We start from the raw sequence: 15,987 nt of genomic DNA, 5'->3' as shown, positions 1-15,987 counted from the left end.
CAGATAATGATCAAAGACTGGTAAAAACTGGGTGATGAAGGATATATAGGTGGCACGTTAATTTGGTATATTCCACATTTTTTTTCTCTTATGGCGTACTCTTTAATGCAGTTGCTGTTCGACTATATGCTGTAAACATTATGGTGTTTTATAGTAACAACATATAGCCTATATATGGTTGTCGACTTGTTCATCAATTTGAGTAAGGTAATTGACAAATTGTTGAACTCAGTGGCAACTATAACCTATCTTGAGTTATTATTAACGTCTGAGCCACTGCAGCACGATTGGCTCGAGTTTATGGAGGATCCTTTAATTTCGTACAAATTTAAGGTAGGATTGTTTGGATATCAATTGCCATCTTGGTCTGCCGCTTCATGTTTCAAAGATTTGGGACGGACAAAGTGTGGTGGGCTACACATTTGCTCCCATAATTTTGGTTTGGTTCAGGTTTAACGCTGAGATTTTCATGAAGTACGATCCCGCGGTTGTCAAAGCTATAAATCCAGCATACATAATTGATTACTTCAGAAGGAATAAGAAAGATGCCTGGATTACCCATGGCGGAGTTGTTCTTGCCATAACAGGTCATCTCACCATTAATCTATATCTAATTAAGCTTTGTCAATCAATACATAGTACCCAACTCCTTGTTCATGCTCTGAATCGTACAGTATAAACTGTTTAACACAGGAACTGAAGCGTTGTTCGTGGATGTCGGGTACTTCAGTGTGGCTCCATACAAATCAGCATGTGTACTGTGACTTAGCCGGCACTTGTATTGGCATATACTGGACAGGCTTCGTTTCCCCTCAAGCACGGCTTTGATGTTTCTGAGACGTTGTACAAGTTTATTCCAGGTTTTAACAAGTGGTTAATTACCGTCCATATTCGTGCCCTTTATTTTAGTTTAATTTTAGTTTTGATTTCTCATCATTCTAATCGAACATTCGATTACAGGCCCTATGTATTGGCCAATGTTTGTGGTGGCTGTCCTGGCGTCAATCAAGCCATGATTTCCGGGACATTTTCCATTATATATTCAGCAATCCCTTTCACTAGGATGCTTTCCTCGTGTTAAAATTTCTCAAACATCAACCAAGTATGAAGGCCAAGTTTGTATCCCTGAAACCAATTACGTTTTGATGCTGGCTTGTGTTGGATTTAGGACAACCCAATGCATATGGTAACTAACAAGCCACCTCTGTCTTTTTTAATTTCTCAATCTCGTGTAGTCTGGTGACTGATGTATAATTTATTTATATTTATGCAGGAATAGCTGTGGTTTTTGTAATGACCCTCACATCCTCATTTCTGGCACTCATCATGATTATGATATGGAAAACCAACATTCTTCTTGTGATCTCGTACGTTTTAGTCATCGGTTCTGTGGAGGGAGATTCTCTACTTAAGCTTGGTTCTTTACAAATTCGATCGGGGAGGATATATACTTGGCATTAGCTTTCGCTATGGTCCTAGTGTTTGTCATGTTTGTTTGGAACAATGTGTATCAGAAGAAATGCTACTTTGAATTAGAACACAAGGTACCAGCACTCCACTCAGTCCTGGTTTTTGTATCCGTCAGGTCGTTACCTATTAGCAAAGTTCCAGTAGAAGAGTGGTTCCTTTTTCGTAGGGTACGGCCTAATTATGTAAATGTGTTCCGATGTACTGAGACATGGATATACGGATGTGCGCAATGAGCAAGAGAGGCCTTCGAAAGAATGTTGGCTGAAAGGTTGAAGGAATTTATATATGTTCTCTGTCATGACGAAAGATATTCCTGGGAAACAGATGATGAAGTAGATGATGGTTGGGGCGCCGTTGAGAAACCCTTTCAGGCTGAGGATGCAAAAGAAGCTGAACGTACGGGTGAAGCAACAAGAGGCAATGCAAAGAGACATTGAATTGCCGGATCAGGCATGGCATCGGAAAGTGATTGCAGGAAAGGGCGCTAGCATCGGAAAGATGATGGATTGTGCTTACAACTTCTTGAAGAGGAACTTCGTGAAGAGGCAATGCAATAAGGTCTTTGATATCCCTCATAAGCGAATGCTCAAATTAGTGGGAATGATTTACGAGCTGTAGAATAAATGAATAAAAGACAAGGACTAGTTCACCAAGTGTTTTTTTTTTTCCCCTCTCCCCAACGCCATATTTTCTAAATTCCAGTTCTACATCATAATACATATTATAGCTGTAGTAATCGCATTTGACTTGAAAAGCGCTCTGCTTCTTTATCATTAACCAAATTTAGTGGCAGATAGACCTTTGAACTCAATATGATAACTGGGAAGTGATGCAAAACTGATATTCTTGGTAGAGCTTTGGAATTGGACCAAATTTGACGCCAATAGTCCTACCTCATTGAATGGACACACATTAGGTCACGCGAGAATTACACTAGATGACCTGCTGTTTTATCTAACTACCCTACGTAATAAATCAAAGTATTGCGAGAGTACCCTAAGGTAAATCAAAGTACTGCGACAGTAAATAATCAAATTAGATATGTATCTCTGTTGGGTTGCTGATATAGTTGCAGTCAAATGAAAATAATTTCAAAGACATTAATTTTTTAACCAAAAAAAAAAAACTGTTTTTTTTGTGAATGTAACCAACCATTCGCTAGACCTCATTTCAGATTAGCCATCAGAGGGGCTTCGTCAGTAGTATGAAAATTATGACGTTTCAGGCGATCTCCGTCAGGATTTGAGAGGAGGGGGGCGCAGAAAAAACAAAGAGAAGCTAAGAAAGAAAGCCGTAGAACAAGTGGAAAACAAATTTACACCGTGCTAGGGAGGGGGAGCGGAAGGAAATACATATACAAGATTATATAAGCGATGGTAGGACCTAGGAGTAACTAGAAGATGTTATCAAGCAACAATATTCCTTCTTCTTTTCCTTTTTCTTGGACTTGATTTAGTAATTATGGGAGGAGAAGAACACGGAAAAGGTTTTAGGATTTCACCGCTGATCCCATGATTTACCTTTCTCTTCTCTTGAAGTTTGAATTGAGACCAATAATTCTTAAGCTTCGTTTAAGCGTGGCTAATAATGGAAAGCGGTCAATATCCGGATGATGTTTACCGCCGAAACAAACAACACAGTATTAGAATAAACAAATTAAGGAAGGGAAGAGTAAAAATATACTTCATCTAAACAGCTGCCTCTCATGATCAGACAAACCCTAGAGAAACTTGATCTGCTCCTCTACTTTAACTTCCTTTGTCTCTTTCCAGTTCTATAGACCAATTCATAACAAGGCTACCAATGTTCCCGTACATTAAAAGTCATCCTCAGTCGTGGGAACATGGTCCGGTCAGCTTGAAGGGAAAGAAAATGGCAGCACGATAGAGACCTGATTGGGGTTTCCACTACTAAGTAAGCATTTTTTGTACTAGTAAACTAAGTAGTGGTCCCAGTATCTAGGGTTTCCAAAGAAACTTTTACCCCGTTTGGTTGAAGCTATGTCCTGCATCATTCAGTATTTTTAATTAGTTCTACAAACCAAGCGAAGGTTAACCACGAAACTTTACTATGGTAAAACTGAACGTGTACTTGTTTAACCTCTCTTGAGTTAATATATTCCCAACGACAAATTTACAAAGCAATGCTACTGTGGCAAGTTTTTGATATGGATGAGCTTTCCTGTTGATAAAACCGGAGAAACTGGAGCTCGGTTTCAAATTCTAGAACGGCAAATTTGTTCATCAAGGCATAGCAGTTGACACTAGCTAGGCTATTAAAAACTTACAATAAATTAATCTGGGGCAGAAGTGCAGCTTTTCGATACATGGCTGCACCAAACTGCATAATTAATTACACATTGATAGTTATGTTTTACCAGATTTCAAGCATAAACCATTTGTAGCTATTCAATCAACTTGAAAATGCAATAAAATTTTACGTGTAAGATGTAGGTAGCTTAAGAACCAAAAGAATGCCTCCTTACAGTTACTTCGTCTGCGTATATAGCGGCTAAGCCTGAATTGACTGACTATCGAGATTCAGAGACTAACGCTATTGCTTGATTTTGAATCGACTCAAACTGTGAATGAATCTGTTAGTAACTAATCGAACCATCCTTTCAAAATTACCAGTTGTTGGATTAAATCTATTACCAACTTATTAAAAGAAAGCATATTCTGCAGAAACCTCAAATATTTCACAAGATACAGAAGCTACCGAGGTCTCTGGAGGTTTATTCACAGAATTCTTCATAAGAGCACTCAACAGAGAGCAAACTGAAGACTTATAGTCCTACAGTGTAAACGTTCCCTACAAGCAAGCTATCTGCCCTCTTGATCTCTTTTCGCTGATCCAATCCAGAAGACGAAGGCAGCATCACCCCCCCCCCCCCCAAAAAAAAAGAAAAAAAAAAAGGACGAAGAAGAAGAGGAGGAAATTGTTATGACAATCATATTTTTCGAAACAAGAAAAACGATTGGAACTTACTACTTGAAATAGGCCGCCCCTAAAAACAGCTCCTCGAGAGAGAGTTGCTACTCTCATCCATGACGTTGAAATTAATTGACGTTGGGGAGACGTGAGTGGTAATTTTCCTTGGTTCTGCTAAATTTTGATTCATCACCTTTTCTTCACTATTGCCAGACTTGTTCTGATTAGCTCTCTCCCCTTCTAACTCTCTAAACCTGTTCAAGTACCTTTTTAGGGGCTCCGCATACTCATCGAAACCAAGGCTTCCCAAGGCCCAACATATGTCATCCCCGTTCACAGTTTTTCTCTTCTCTTTGTGACACTTGTCAGAAGCTTCTCCAGTAACAAAACTAATGAACTCAGAAGCACATTCTTGCATGGTTTCTTTAGCTTCTTTGGAGATTTTGGCGTTTGCAGGCAGGATCTGCTTCATTATCCGGCCCACGTTAGCTATGGGAAGAAGCCGATCTTGCTCTTTAATGGCCATCCCATCATCCCCCGACCCACAGCCTGCAGCCACCGAAGCCTTGTACTTGTTGAGGGCCTCTCCCTCTCCCTCTCCCTCTCCCTCCCCCTCTATAATACTATCAACCATTCTATAAGAGAGACCACCGCTCAAACCTCTTAAACAGAGACACGTTGTTCTCTTGTGTCGTTAACTTGCCTCTTTATAGATACAAATTAACATATTATGACTAGGTTACAAGTACGTCAACTGTACATGTGCCCTTCACTTCTTCTTATAGTATACTCCTATTATATATAATACGAAAATCATCCTCAGGAAGATCAACCCAATTGGTTGCGTGGCTTAATCAAAGATTATAGCAAGCAAATAGTCAGCATTGCTCCAAAGACAGTGGCAGACAAATTTCCATTCATGGTACGCAGTGTGCGAGTTAGGTCACTTTTCTCAAGTATTACAATTACTAAAAAGGATGGCCCGGATGCTAAAGTAATAATATAATTGCAAATCCAAAACCCTAAAGAGAAAGACTCGCCCTTATCAATTCCAGATCTTATACATGGTCCCCCCCCCCCCCGCCCCCCTTCCCCAAAGTTATTGTCATTAATGTCTAATGCTCTCAATAAGTCTGCTAAAACTCTTTTAATACTTTTGTTTGTTTGAAAGTTTGTGGATAATAGGAATGCACGTGTGCCCGTTCTACAGTACTTACGTGCTGCCAAACAGGACCTAAAAGGTACCGTTGGAAGCTGATCAAATTGAGAGCTGAGACACTTGTTGGATTATCTACCAGTTTTTTTAGGTTTTACTTTGACCAATATCTACTTACAAGGCCTTTAAGCAGCAGACACAGGCCTCTGCTAGGGGGACTCCAGACTTGACCTTACCCAATTTCATGTTGCTAAAGTGGTGAGCTGTGTCATGCGGATGCATGATCTAATTGTATGTCAGCAAAGTGGTTATTGGTGAAAACTAAGTTGTAGGTCATAATCCAGAGAGTCATGGCAAAGCATTGCGGCAATTACACATTGAAAATGACTTGTTCAGGTTCATTTTAAACATCAGAACAGCCTCTCGATATATGTGATTTATTTGTTTATCAAAATTTGCTCTTGCTTTGTTAAGGCACGAGTCATCAGGTGCTCATGCATTGCAAAATGAAAGATAATTGTCTCTGAAGTCGAATCTCTTGTGGGTAATTAAAACCCCCTAATCAAGATGCAGGTATAGAGTATCATCTGGGGTGAACTATTGATTTTACATGTCACTGTTGATTTCTTATAGTTTGATTAGTATTGTTGATTTTTTTTTTTAAGGCAAATAAACTTCTTGCATTAATCATAGCAGAAAATCATATCTCACACATGGTGATGGAGAACTTGCTTTACATGGTGTGGTTTAAGAACGAACCTACTCAAAACAAGACTCTTCTTAATTACATTTCTCCAGCTTTCCTGATTAAGCAAACAACAGTGAGCTTTCAAGAACATGCACTCTTAGCTGATACTTACAGCCCCATCAATCCATGATGAATCGCAACCAAGGGTTACAAACAAACAAAAAAAAAAAAGAAAGAAAGCAACAGTCTTAATTAAACACTAATTAAGAGCTAGGATTTTGGCATTTTTGCTACTTTGACTTCACTGTAATGGCATTTTATCATGGTTTGCGTGTGTCATCACATCTTACAAATAGGAAGAGCAGAAAGGGGCAAATAGTCTCTAAAGCACCCTTCCTTGTCATGTCAAGGAAATGCATATTGTTCCCCAGCCTGTTTGCTAGTATATATACATATAGTTTTACTGCCAAGAGAATTGCTTGGTCACCGAATATTAATGAATGTCAAAGCAAATCCAGTATTGTAGTACCTCGTTTGCTACTATCAGTGAACATGATGTGGTCCAGGATTACAAAGGGGCTCTATTTAACAATTACTATTGGGAGCACTAAGAAGGGCGAATAATTAGAAAGAAGCACATTAGCATCTAAGGCTTGTTTATTTTATTGGAAAATTCCTGCTCCTTTGATCCCTCCTCCGTTCAGGTCACAGCGTCGAAATCAAACCGAACTCTACACCTCTCCAAAGTGGGAACAATTGACGCAAATATGCAGTGGGGATTATACGTATTCTAGGTTCCATCATCCATGTAGTAGTATCAGTGCAGTACTTAATATTCAAAATATGAAGCCATCTCTCGACAAGTTGATGTACTGAATGGGCCTCTCGACTCCTGGAAGGGCCTTTTTTTTTTTGAAAAAAAAAAAAAAAAAACCCTTGAGTTTCGGGAAAGGTTTTTTTTTTTTCCTTTTAATTAATTTTTTTATAAGATATAATCAGTCCTCATATTATCATCGAGTGCATAATGTGTCTGTCTTGTTTAAATTAAAGGTCACAGCCTCAACTTTAGTTGAGATTCCAATCCAACGCTGGCTGCATCACAGATTAGTCTTTGCTTTTGGCGGCATCTGATCTTACCAGATGGGTGGTATTACTAGTTCATAAGTATCTGAAGAGTTTTGAACCAACCTTAACAAAGCTTTCTAGAAGCCAAAACCTAACGACGCTCTACTTTTATTTTTGCGTTAGATCAAGTAAACTTCCACTTTCGGACAGCCTGATCTGACCTTCTTTCTAGAACAGTTTTCTTATCCATGTTTCTTCCTCCTCCTTGACTTCATTGTACCTACCCATTACACCATAAAATAATATATTTTTCTCCAGAAACGAACCAATTTAATGAGGTCGTTGTCAAAAGACTTGACATAGTTAATTCATTCAAGTATGCATACGGGATCAAGTATACGCTTGATCTCTATATCTATATAAATTTTGAGAATGGATTTTCAGCAATAAGCCTTCACACATCTTCCCACTCCCAATTCCATTTTTCTAGCATTTCACATTTATTATAATTTATAAAATATATTTCTCTCAACTTCCACATCTACTCTTCATATTTGAAATTGTTGATTGCTTTTTAAAATCATTTCATTTCAAATTGTTAGTTAATGTGCATGTGCATGTTATCTTATTTGAAGTTCAACTTATCTCGTTTCCTAATTGTCATGCGTTATTTACGATTCTACTCCAATTAAGACTTCTATAAGACCATAATAAGAGATGACAAATATAACATCCTTTCATGCCACTTTAATTTAAATAAGCAAGGGAGAATGTTATTGACACTCCTATAATCATTTTGATCATATAGTTTTCATTAATTAGACTATATGATAAAATAAATGGCGAGAGTGCAAAAATAAAAAATGAAGTGCAAATAACATTTTCCTAAGTAAGAAGCGTCTTTCATGCCTTTTTAATTTAAATAAGTAAGAAGTGGCTCCACCACTTATATAGGAATGTGGTTTGAAGTTTATTAATGGGAAGGTAAGTAAGGAGAAAACATTACCAAACTTAATAAAAGTAAAAAAGTAAATGACAATATTTTATCTTTTAACTTAGTAATCCTAAGTAAAAAGGCAAAATTAAAAAGAAAACAAAAAGGAAATAATATTCATTAGTCGTGGTTTTAAAAAATCAAGAATTGTACCATTCATGAAATCTAAATTATGAAATCACTAAATAAAAAAACAAAGTGCTACTAGTCTTTTAACGTAGAAATTTTTGTTTGAAATATTCATTTTTGATAAAAAAAATGATAATAACAACACCAATTCTAACAAAAATTTAAAAACAAAAGTAACATTACAGTTTAAGAGAAAGATATAGAACATTCGACCCTAAAATACTACTTAATTTGTATCTATCTGACCCAAAGTTGACTGTGATTAGATTTGGATAAGAGTGCAAAACCCAAACACTAAGGATAACTTTGGATATCATTAATTATTTTATGTATTCTTATTGTTGTCTTCATATGTAAATATGTAATTACTATGTTATATATATATTGATTGTAGCACTTGAAGGTATTATAGATATTATCAATTTTTCTTTTCCATTTTTAGATGCTAATAACTACAACCATTGTAATCAATTTTTAGTTTCATATTTTCATTATAGTAGGTCAAGTTAAATATATTGGGCAACAGGAATATGAATCTAGAGGTTGGGGGAGGGGGAAGAAGGAAATGGTGAGGAGTTGAAGAGTGGCGGAAAAAGTTGAAGAAGAAATGTCGGTTACAGAAGGAGAAAAGGGGGAAGAAGAAAAGGGATGATTGTAGGAATATGACAAAAATGACAAAAAATAATAGAGAGAGTTCCAAACCCGACCCGGATCCTAAAAATGTTTCCGAGTTTGGGTTGAAAATAAATTCAATACCCGGACCCGGATCCGGACCCGTTTAATCTAACAAAAAAACAAGTCGATTGCAGAATATAGGATTCCGATTCGTATTCGACCCAGATTTGAACAATATATTAATAATTATAAAATATAAATATTTCTAAATACATTCTTTTACCAAATTAACAATTGAGTAATGACTTTGTAGATTGATTTGTGATTAGTTTTGGATTGACTATTGCGAGGTATTTGTGATTTAGCTTTGTAATTTGATTTGTTTAAATTTGGAGATTGGATTTGTAATTGATTTTGGATTTAATTTTGGAATATTTAAATTTGGACCTTTTAGACCCGGACCCATTGGATCCGGTTCCAGGACTCTAAGGTCAAAAGTCGTCAGGTATACGGGTCGGGTCCAAGTCTACTACATAAAAACGGGTTTGGATCCGAAATTTTCAATTTCAACCCGAATTCGACTCATTGACACCTCTAACCATGATATGAGTTATGAAAGTCGTAGGAGGTAGCTAATGACTAGCTGGCGGATAAGAGATGAGGGAAAGGATGTTGATTTTTAATAATTTTAAGAACTCTAAAACAACATATTATAGAGATTTATTTTTAAAATCTACGTTAAAGTTTATGAAAAATACTAATCTAAATGCAGTCAACAATTTTAGGGGCATAAGATAGGAGAAAGAATTTTTTTCTAAAAATTGAAGAAAATAAATTGTTTATAATTTATTTTCTTATATTATAAGTTTGGATATATAGGCATAATATAATATTTTTTGTCGGATATTGATAAATTATTTTTTTTTAAATTCTTCTCACCTTACCACCTTACCTAACCCTCTCGTTAAATGCGTTAACAATTCCTCTATCACGTAAATCATTATACATTAAATTTTTTTCAACATGTTAAACATACACTTCTTTAAAATCTTTATATATATAAATATATATATATAATTCTGCACCACAATATATAAATATGTATAATATTATTTTGATTTGAAATATAAATCTGTACTTAGCACGGGTTAAAATGTTAGTTTTAAAGAATTTCTAGCCATATTCGTAAGATTTTTGATCACTCTATCCAAGATTTTGAGACAAAAAAGTCAAGTTCTTTATCAGGTAAGTCCATGGACTCAAATAGCCAGTATAAGCATGGGCTCTCGGATTTAACTATTTGATAATGCAGCATGATATAATTTAACAGGAAAATCCGAATTTGACATTTCAAGTTTTACGGAATAATATGCTAGTATAAACCCGACTGGGATTGCAAACGCAATCCAACAACTTAGTAGAATTGATACAAAAACGATTCCTGCCGAATGAATCCCTTATGAAAAGAGTCGCAGTTAAATGTCCTTCTCTTATAATTCGATTTCAGGAGTTTTGATTGCAGAATTTTAGCGGGGCTTGGCCGGGGGAAGGAAAAAGAATCATGAAATTCCCTCCGGTCCTGATAGTATTCAGATAGATTGTCAGATGGGCCGCTCATCTCGGTGTTTCAGGAAGGCCCTTTTCATGGGCCCAGCAGAGATAATATGATTTTACAAAAATGTCATCTTCCAATGGCCAGGTTAACTCTGCCCCCTGCAATGCCTCACGATGAGCTCGACCCGCTCAGGCCCATGCTCACAAAGCGAGGAAATCACAGTGGCGGCCTAGATTGCAAATTGATCGCGCCCCTAATCTTCTGATCAAGAGCCTGTTTGGCGTTGCGGTGTTTTATTTTTATTTCTTTTAAAAATACTTTAAAAGTGCTTGGTGAATTTTCATCTCATACGAGCAGAATTTTTAGCCATTAATAAGCTTTTAGCGCGAGCTCAAAATTGATGGTTTTAGAACATTTATTGTGTTTCAAAAAATAAAAAATCAGCTCTAACAATTTATTGTAAATGTTGAGTCAAATGAATAGATAAATATGTTTTAAAAATTCAAAAGTACACATTATCATACAATTATGCGCCTAGATAATATGATTAAAGGAGTTAATAAGTATTTTGACCAAAAACTCTATGAACTAAAATGCTTTCTTATGAGCTCTACGAATTACACGTTATCAAGGACTGGAGGAATGTTTGGTGATATCGCCTATTATTTTGTTTCAACTTCTTCCTCTTTTTTTGGAAAGTAGTTTTCCTCTATCTCCTTGAAAGTGTTGTTTTTGCTAATTCTCACATTGTACTTCAGCATTAAAGATAAAAGCTGCTCAAATGATCAGACAATAATATTTCTATTGATTGTACTTTTCAAGTTGAGAAGGTTGCACGAGTAGATCTTCTTGATCTAGTGAATAAAGTGAAGACTTTAATAATCAGAAGTTATGGATTCTAATTCTCTGTTTCCCTCGTCGCTTCTTAAATTGCATCCTCCCTTATTAGAAAAAATTTATAAAAAAGAAAAGGTTGAGAAGATTAACACAAACTCATGTTTTGGGGTTCCCTCTCGGCATGTTACATCAGCTGCTGCTGTTAATAAGTTGACAAAAATTAGTTGGTGTCACACAAGACGGTCACAGTTCAACCTTATCTTTGAAAGGAAAGAGCTTCTTCAAGCCCTTCAACTAAGCCCTTATCAGAATGCTCTCTGTCATTTCTTTTAAACCTTCTTAAAGTCCTCTGATTGAGTAAAAGATTAAACAAAATAGCCATAAAATGATGATGTATTCAGATTAATAGTCTACCAAGAAAATTCCTTGTGTCGCCCCCGCGGGGGTAGTTCTGTCGGTCATGTAGTCCTTCTTTAAAATATTGACCAGTGTTCGAGTCCCGTGATTACTGTGCTCGAAGTGGGTTGGGGCGCCCTCTCCCGAATCGTAGGAGGATTAGTCGGGACGAAAGCCCGGATACCCCTATGTCGTTAATTTTTTTTTAAAAAAAATTTCCTTTTGTCATCCTCAATTTATATCACTTCTGTTGTCAAAATAACCTAAAAATAAAAAAAAAAACGGCCTCCAATTTTGTGACTCTTTGGTCTCACAAAATTCCTCAGCGATCAGCATTACATCATGATCACATTTACAAGAATACAAACTTTTGCCTTCGATGTAAGGGGTACCCACTATCTTCAAGGGCGGTGGCGAATGGTGATGATAGTCACAATGATTAATGCTTTGAAGTTCGATGCAAGAGCTATTTTTTCTCGTCAATTCGCGTCAACTTTTTGTGCTATAACCCATACTTTTTTCTCGAGTCAAAAAGCAGTCGACAACTTGTCTGAAGAAGACCAAAATTATAGCAAAGCTGCAAAGCGGAACGCCCCGTCACACCTTACCTGTCCTCCGTCCCCCGGTTTTCTTGCATTCGTCCTTCACTTGGCCAAAAAGCCAAAACTTTTTAAAGAAATTTTTATTTTTTTTTCGCTTGTTTAAAGGCTAATATTATTATTATTAGGTGCTCGTAGTACCTCAACATTTCCCACTGTCTTTTACAAGTTTCTAACAACTCCTAAAATTAAGTGGCAGAATTTTTGTTTGTATCAAAATTCAATATTAGAGTTGTACAACTAAAAAGAAAGTGCGATTGGTCCAGTTAATTATGTCAACGTTCTGACATAACTAACAGTCCAACATTTCACTTTCGTTTCTTGGAAATTTTTTTTTGGGTGACTCTTTTGCCCCCAAATGATTAATCTTTTTCTTGGGCCATTTAATTAGATAACATATTTAAATCCTATTTGATAATCCAATTCAGTAATTAAAGTTAATGGATTCAAATCTTAACATATTCAGACCGTTTGATAACTAAAAACTGAACATTTGAATTAATTAAGTGGCACTGAATTTTTTAGAAAAAAACTTGCTCTCTAAATTAAGTAATAAACTGTTCACTTATCATTGAATATGATATAGACTCAAATGTATTAGATTTAGTATAATAATTTAATATTTTCAATTTTCAATTTTATCAAACGCACACTTAATACAAGCCTAAACGGCCTCCAAAAAGTGGCATGGTGGCAATGAAGTCTCTCGGCTTACGCAAGCTAATTGAGGGGATGTTTAAACCGGTAGTTTGGATGGGAGTGTTTTTCAAAAACTAGTTTTTCAAATACAATAAAAATTTTTAAAAAGTACTCTAAAAATTAGTTTAAATTTTTTTAAAATTTTAAAAAATATCTCAAAATATATTCTAGAAACTCTTCTACTCTTAAATATCCCAAAATATTTTTTGAAAATATCCCAAAATATAATCTAAAAACTCTGCTACAATAAAAATTTTTAAAAACACCACAAAAAACAGCTAATCCAAACAGCTAAGTTGATACCTAGAGCATGCTCCTGTCGCTGAACAAAAATCTATTATTATTTTTATTCATAGTATACTACTAATTGGAAACATATATATCTTGAGGGAAAGGGGATTAGATCAGTATTTTAATTTTTTTTCCTAAATCGAATATCATTTTCACGAAGGCACGATATAAAAATGTTGAAAAACGAGGGGTCCTTAGATCAGTATTTAAAATTTTTTTTCCTAAATCGAATATCATTTTCACGAAGGCACGATACAAAAGTGTTGAAAAACGAGGGGTGGGGGTGGCCGTCCGTTTTTTGTTGGTTTCATGTCATCCAAGGGGATGCCATGGGTCACGTCCACATTATTATTTATTTATTAGCAAATGGACTGACTTGTTAGATAGAGCTGCAGAAAATCAAGAAAAAGTGAGAGCTGAGGTCCGTCCTCATCATCCAATTGCTTGTCCCATCCTCTGTTATTTTGGCTGAAAAGAGCATCGTGTTCTCGTCTGCCTGTCATTACACGGATGGATGCTGGGCTTTGTTTATCAACTTTGTTGCATTAAACACATCGAAATCCATCGATAAAACCCAGGTGCAGCTTTCTGTTTCTTCTCACAGCTAGCTAACTGATGCAGCATCTTAAAGACTGCTCACTGCTTTAAAAATCTTTAAATTTTGGTCTGTGGCTTCAGAAAGAAAAATTCTTTTTGACTAGAAATTTAGAGGGCAACATACATACGGTTTGATATTCCCACTCCTGTCTTCTTGTTGTTTATTGAGATTTAGCCGGACTGGTTCTTTGTAATTTTGTGATCTTTCTTTCTGCCCATTGAAGATATATAGCCGATCATGATTCCAATCTATTCCTATATATATAAATGAAACAAATACTGGAATGTGTGCATGTGTGTGTGTTTGTGTCATTAATAAAAATTGGGCTCCTCAGAAGCGGAGTGAAAAATTTTTAGGATCATGGACGCGTCAATCTGAAAAAGTTTTCTCAAAATACGTGGTATAAAGTAGAAGTGCAGACGAGTTGTATTGAGTCGAACTTTGGACTAATCGTGCCGATCCTCCAACTAATTTTATGAAACTCGAACTCAAACTCAAAATATCTCGATTCATTTGCAATCCTAGTATAAAGTTCAATTTTGTCTCCTCACTGAAAAGAAAAAGAATGAACATTAATCATCTCCCATCGGTTGCCCGTTATCACGTAACGTAGGACTGAAATTGCGGCCATAATCCAAAATTTTGCCTCATCAATGACAACAAATATAGCAGAGTTGCGCCATTGATTTTTAAGAAATGCTCAGAACCGCAAAAGCTTCTTGTTTTTCTTTCTCAAAATGTGCTCATCAATTTTTGGCTGGGCGCGGATGACTGTTCTTACCAGCAACTCAGTGATGAGTTGAAAAGAAGCTCTAGCTTTCCATGCCGCAAACAATTTTGTATCGTGTCATTCATTGAAAGAAACAATTCTGCACTACGAATTATTAGTTTGGAGAGTTCGATCGTTTGGATTGCATTAGGACACTTCAGTTTTAAGGGTTAAAAATATTAATGGGATTGTTTGGTACCTTTGCATTTGCTTTTCGCGACCACTCATACAAGAACATGGACGCCCAAACATCCAGACAACGCCCATTAATGAATGGTGCTAGGCCAAGTACAACTCATTTAATTCCCCTCGGACCTGGTGGAGAATGCTTGAATTCCAGAAGCAGAAGTATTAAACGTCAGACATTTGGACCACGGAAAGAAAAAATCACAAAATGAATTGTTTTGTTGTTGCCAAGTATCACCAAGACGCAAATTGTGGGTAATAAACAGAGTAAGAAACGGTGGTATTTCTTGCAAAGAAACTGCTCAAGTGCAAAGAAATTGAAAAAAAAAAAAAAAAAATGTCCCCCGCTCTTTTTTGTTTAACGGAAACAATAAACCTATTCTATTCTACGCTAAAGGGAGGGGACGAATCTGAAGGGGTCCAAGGGTAACTTGAAGGGAACTGAACCACCACCGAATCAGAATAATGCATCACGCACCTATGAATTTTTTAAGCAAAACCACTTAATATGCCAACTTGCCTCCCTCCCACTCTACCAAACTTTAATGCTTCGTTAGTGGCGACCAGGTCAAAGGCTGGTGGTTTTCTCTCCTGCTGTTTTTTTCAGCAACTGAAAATAACACACACACACGTACTCAATTAAAACAAACACAAGAGTTTACCGAAAGAACGCCCGAAAGCAATTTAAGAGGACCCATGAAGAACCCACGTTCTCTGCTGGCTTCTGCTATATTTTTATTCCCTGTACCATACAGTATACGCGACTGTACTACACCGGCGCCTGTCTGTGGATAATGATAATATGCATTTTTCTTGCTTGACATTATTTGGGATGTCAACGTCCTGCTGGCCCGTCAGTGCACATCAAATGTTGATATTTAATTTATTTGACAGCAGGGATGCATCAAAGGTATCGTAATTTACTTTCAAAATTCCTGCTCTACACGCTACGCCATTCCTTTTCAACCATTTATGTTCTTCGCTTACCTTAAAACTGTATGTCAGTTAA

The 15,987-nt window shown here is 36.4% G+C and overlaps 1 protein-coding gene and 1 pseudogene across 1 annotated transcript; one reads left to right on the top strand and one right to left on the bottom strand.

The window, feature by feature from the left end:
* The first annotated feature begins 90 nt into the window (after positions 1–90).
* On the top strand, positions 91–1,907 carry LOC113696395 (potassium transporter 5-like; annotated as a pseudogene).
* A 2,181-nt stretch (positions 1,908–4,088) lies between these two features.
* LOC113696385 (nuclear transcription factor Y subunit B-1-like) lies at positions 4,089–5,064 on the bottom strand. Its single transcript, XM_027215811.2, has one exon. The coding sequence runs from the start codon at positions 5,033–5,035 to the stop codon at positions 4,478–4,480; it is 558 nt and encodes a 185-aa protein (XP_027071612.1). The 5' UTR covers positions 5,036–5,064; the 3' UTR covers positions 4,089–4,477.
* Between the last annotated feature and the right edge of the window lie 10,923 nt (positions 5,065–15,987).

Source organism: Coffea arabica, chromosome 1e, assembly GCF_036785885.1.
Source record: "Coffea arabica cultivar ET-39 chromosome 1e, Coffea Arabica ET-39 HiFi, whole genome shotgun sequence".
NCBI classification, from domain to species: domain Eukaryota; kingdom Viridiplantae; phylum Streptophyta; class Magnoliopsida; order Gentianales; family Rubiaceae; genus Coffea; species Coffea arabica.
The sequence above is the reverse complement of the archived record's forward strand: the minus strand, read 5'-3'. Positions and strand labels throughout refer to the sequence as shown.